Source organism: Triplophysa rosa, linkage group LG8 (genome assembly GCF_024868665.1).
Source record: "Triplophysa rosa linkage group LG8, Trosa_1v2, whole genome shotgun sequence".
NCBI lineage: Eukaryota > Metazoa > Chordata > Actinopteri > Cypriniformes > Nemacheilidae > Triplophysa > Triplophysa rosa.
In genome coordinates, this window is record NC_079897.1 from 132,136 (window position 1) to 136,450 (window position 4,315).

Genomic DNA, 4,315 nt, shown 5'->3' on the forward strand with positions numbered 1-4,315 from the left:
TTTGTGTCAGGACACAGCATAGCAGCGGAACTGAACATCTGTAGATTAAGAGTGTGTGTGTGTGAAACAGAGCTCATTTGTGTATAATGAGGTTGAGACAGCGAGTGATGTAACTGGTTTGGAATGAATCGGAGTGTGTTAGAGAGGGAGGGAAAAGGGGAAAAGAAGAAACGAATGAAGAAAACAAGACAAGACGTGTGTGTGTGTGTGTGTGTGTGTGTGTGTGTGTGTGTGTGTGTGTGTGTGTGTGTGTGTGTGTGTGTGTGTGTGTGTGTGTGTAATTGTGTGTGTGTGTGTGCGTGTGCGTGTGCGTGTGTTGTAGGCCTGCTGAATGTCGGCTGTGTGACGGAGTGATTCTGCAGTGCAGAGAGACACCTGTGGTGAGAAGCTCCATCTCAATGCGCTCAACAGCCGCTCAGTGTTCAACAGCAGAACACTCGTCTTCAAACACAACATGTTAAAGGGCTCGTGTGATATGAAACATTTCTGATATTAAACCTTCTGAACATACTAAACTCAGACAGAAGAACACTCATATTCATGAAATGAGCCCTTTCATATGTGTGTGTGTGTGTGTGTGTGTGTTTGGTCTGTGGAGATTTCTCTTCTCTCTGCTCCCAGAATCCTTTTCACCAGCTTCTAATCAAGCAGCAAACCAATCAGAACATCGAAGGCATCTTTTTTCTCCTCTCTGTGTGTGTGTGTGTGTGTGTGTGTGTGTGGCAGTGCTGAAGAGAGAGCGTGGCGGGTCGGCCCGTGTGCTGGGGTCGTCCTCTCTTGCACTGACCGGCTCAACAGACGCACGGTTCTCCTGCGACCGCTCGGCAAACACGACCCTCACAACCATTTCAGCTTCTTTCCTCCTGTAAGACTTTCTGCCTTCGTTTCTTCTGCTCTCGTGAAAATCAAAGCTGTGACATAATAAAGCATCTTCACTTGGAGATCCGAATGGCTCATTATTATGATTCACACAGAAAACTGGAGATCAGTGAAGCATCACAAAACAATCAAACATCATCAGAAATCTTCTGTGTGAATGCTGTGAGATTGTTTTAGGGTCACACGAAGCTCATCTGAGAATCTCGTACATGTCAAATACATGTGTTTTCATCCAAATACACGGCTTTATACTGGACAGATCATGAAGATTTCTTTAGGTTGTTAAAGTTTAGCGTTCATGATCTCTAGACTGAAAATGCAGTGCAAAGCCGAAAGATGATCTCACATGTCCTGATCATTCCAGATCTAGAAAGAACACAAATAAAGCATGTATGTTTAGTGTAGAATCATATTTCATATCAGTGTCACGTGCCGCCGCTGCTTTACAGTCATGTGGCGGTAGCGCGTGTTGATGTTTTTGGAGACAGACTTGACCTCTGCTCTTCTTGTCTGACAGACAGCGGCCAAAGCTCTGGAGGTCTCTCACCAGCAGCACGGCTTTCTGTCCGTCACGTACACGCAGGCCGTGACGCGGAACGTTCGACACAAGCTGACGGCGCGTCAGGAACACATGTCTCAGTGGTTGTGTGAAGAGGGCGCAGACGGATCGCCGCAGTACCTGCATGAGATTCTGCTCACGGCTCAACCCTTTGACCTCGTGCTCTCCTGCCCCCTGCTGGTGACCGTGAGCCGCGTCTTTCAAGTAACCCCGCCCCCTCATCTCCGTCATCCGGTCAGAGACCGCCTGTCTCCAGGACAGCCAATGAGAGGCCACTCGCTGTCATCCGGCAGTCTGCCGCTCATTTATGTCAACACTAGTGTGATCCGGGTTTTCTGCCCCCTAGAGGACATGCCAAGCTTCACATGTGAGAAAACTTCATCTGTGTGTCCAGCAGACATCTTCTGTGTTTGCATAAGGATGATGATTATGCTGTGTGCGTGTGTCTGTGTGTGTGTGTGTGTGTGTGTGTGTGTGTGTGTGTGTGTGTGTGTGTGTGTGCGCGTGTGTAGATTCCCAGATGAAGGAAGACACTGTTGTGCTGAAGATCGGTTCTGTAAGTGTTGCTCCACAGGCTGATAATCCACTGCCTCGGTCCGTTCTACGCAAAGACCTCTACCAGTGAGTACCTGTGTGTGTGTGTGTGTGTGTGTGTGTGTGTGTTCATGTTTGTATATCCCGGTTGGGACCTAAACCTGAATGCACACCAACACATGGGGACTCGTGTCACCGTGGGGACCAAAATTGAGGTCCCCAGGGGCAAAAAAGCTAATAAATTGTACAGAACAATATTTTTTACAAATCTAAAAATGCAAAAAGTGTTCTATGATCTTTAGGTTTAGGGATAGGGGATAGAATATACAGTTTGTACAGTATAAAAACATTACGCCTATGGACTGTCCCCACGGGGATAGTCAACCAAAGCCAGTGCGTGTGCGTGTGTGTGTGTGTGTGTGTGTGTGTGTGTGTGTGTGTGTGTGTGTGTGTGTGTGTGTGTGTGTGTGTGTGTGTGAGCGTGTTTGTCTGCGTTGTCTGTTTTATCTCTGTATTTATTTAGTAGTTCTTTAGTTCTTTAAGAGCATCCATCCAGGCCTGATATTATTTCTCTTATTCTTGTGCTGATGATATAACTTGCTACAATTATAAAGAGCATATATACATTGAGCAAATGTCTGTGGGATTCTGTACATCCTTACAATTAACATCACGACACATTCATGCATCTTTGGGTATGTTAATATCACATATTAATTGATCTTCATTTGTAACTGCTGACCAATCCATTTTTAACAGTATTTAAGTCCTTTCATTATTTGATACCAGAGTGATACCACCAACATTTATAATCATAGATATGGGTATATGATCAGATACTGTGCCAGATCAAATACTCAACACACTCCAAAGAGGCATCAGCAGTACTGATACAATGATCTAGCCATGATGTGGTATTAGAAGCCTCCCTGGATGAATAATACACACACACACTCATCTGTCCAACAGAAACAAAACTTAAAACTTGTAAAACTTAAGTTTTACATTTTGAATTCAGATGAACATATTTTGATTTACTTTGTGTTCTCCTCTAATGTTGTGCATGTGCATCCATTCAGTAATTTTAATACTTTTAGACCTTAGCACAGCATTTGATGAACAATGTGTGGGCATCAGAGGATGTTAAATCTTTTCTTACTGACAGAACCTTTTCAGTTGACATTGGAGGTTCTGTTTCATCTGTTGCTCCCTTAACCTGTGGTGTCCCTCAAGGCTCCGTTCTGGCACCAACTTTGTTCTCATTGTACATGTTACCTTTATGATCAATTCTCAAGAAGCATGGACTGTCTTTTCATTTTTATGCAGATGACACACAAATCTATCTGCCTTTAAAACACTGTGATGAGAACAATCTAGATGTCTTGTTTGCATGTCTCAGTGACATCAGGTCCTGGATGTCCTCAAATGTTTTGCACTTAAATGCGAGTAAAATAGAAGCAATTGTGTTCGGGTCCTCTGTGGTTGTAGGAAAAAACTCTTTAAGGGCTGACAACGCGCACTTGCAAATTAAAAAAAAAAAAAACTTGAAAAACTTGGGAGTCATCTTTGAATCCTCCCTCAAGTTCAATCAACATATAAATACAGTGGTTAAGACAAGCTTTTTCCATCTAAAACTGCTATCTAGAGTAAAGTGTTTTTTATCTTTTTTTTTAAGTTTTGTTTTATCGCGCCTGGACTATTGTAACTCTCTTTACGCTGGAATATCTCAATCCTCTTTCACAAGGCTTCAACTGGTTCAAAATGCGCAGCTAGATTTTTAACTGGAATCCGCAAATGTGAAGACATCTCACCCATTTAATGGTCTGAATTGGTTGCCGGTGCGTAAAAAAAATTGTGAAAGTGGATTTCAAAATTTTGCTCTTAGTTTTTAAATCTTTTAATGGGTTGGCGCCCTCTTATTTATCTGACCTTTTAAAACTAAACAACTCAGGCAGATGCCTACAATCCACAAACAATTACAAACTTTCGCAGCCTCGAACACGACTAAAATCATGTGGTGATCGTGCGTTTGCAGTTGTTGGGCCAAGACTATGGAATAGCCTTCCATTATCTCTACGATGTTCTGTATATGAGTTTAAATCTAAACTGAAACTACATCTTCTCTATCAGGTTTTTTAGTTACATTTCTTATGTCTTTATGTTGGTCATGTATTTCTTATTTATGCTGGTTCTGTAAAGCACTGTGGTCAACCTCTATGGTGTTTATATGTGCTATATAAATAAATAAAAGAAAGAAAGAAAGATGTATAGGTTGTAGAACTGAACAGTACACACACACACACACACTCTCTCTCTCTCTCTCTCTCTCTCTCTCTCTCTCTC

At 42.6% G+C, this 4,315-nt stretch overlaps 1 protein-coding gene across 1 annotated transcript in view; it reads left to right on the plus strand.

Annotated features, from left to right (window-relative positions):
• LOC130557688 (intermembrane lipid transfer protein VPS13B-like) overlaps positions 1–4,315 on the plus strand; it is a 79,052-nt gene that overhangs the window by 42,303 nt on the left and 32,434 nt on the right. Inside the window, exons 28-30 of the mRNA XM_057339677.1 lie at positions 727–865; positions 1,397–1,805; positions 1,951–2,059. Of these exons, the coding sequence (XP_057195660.1) occupies positions 727–865; positions 1,397–1,805; positions 1,951–2,059 (657 nt within the window). The remainder of the gene's footprint in view (positions 1–726; positions 866–1,396; positions 1,806–1,950; positions 2,060–4,315) is intronic.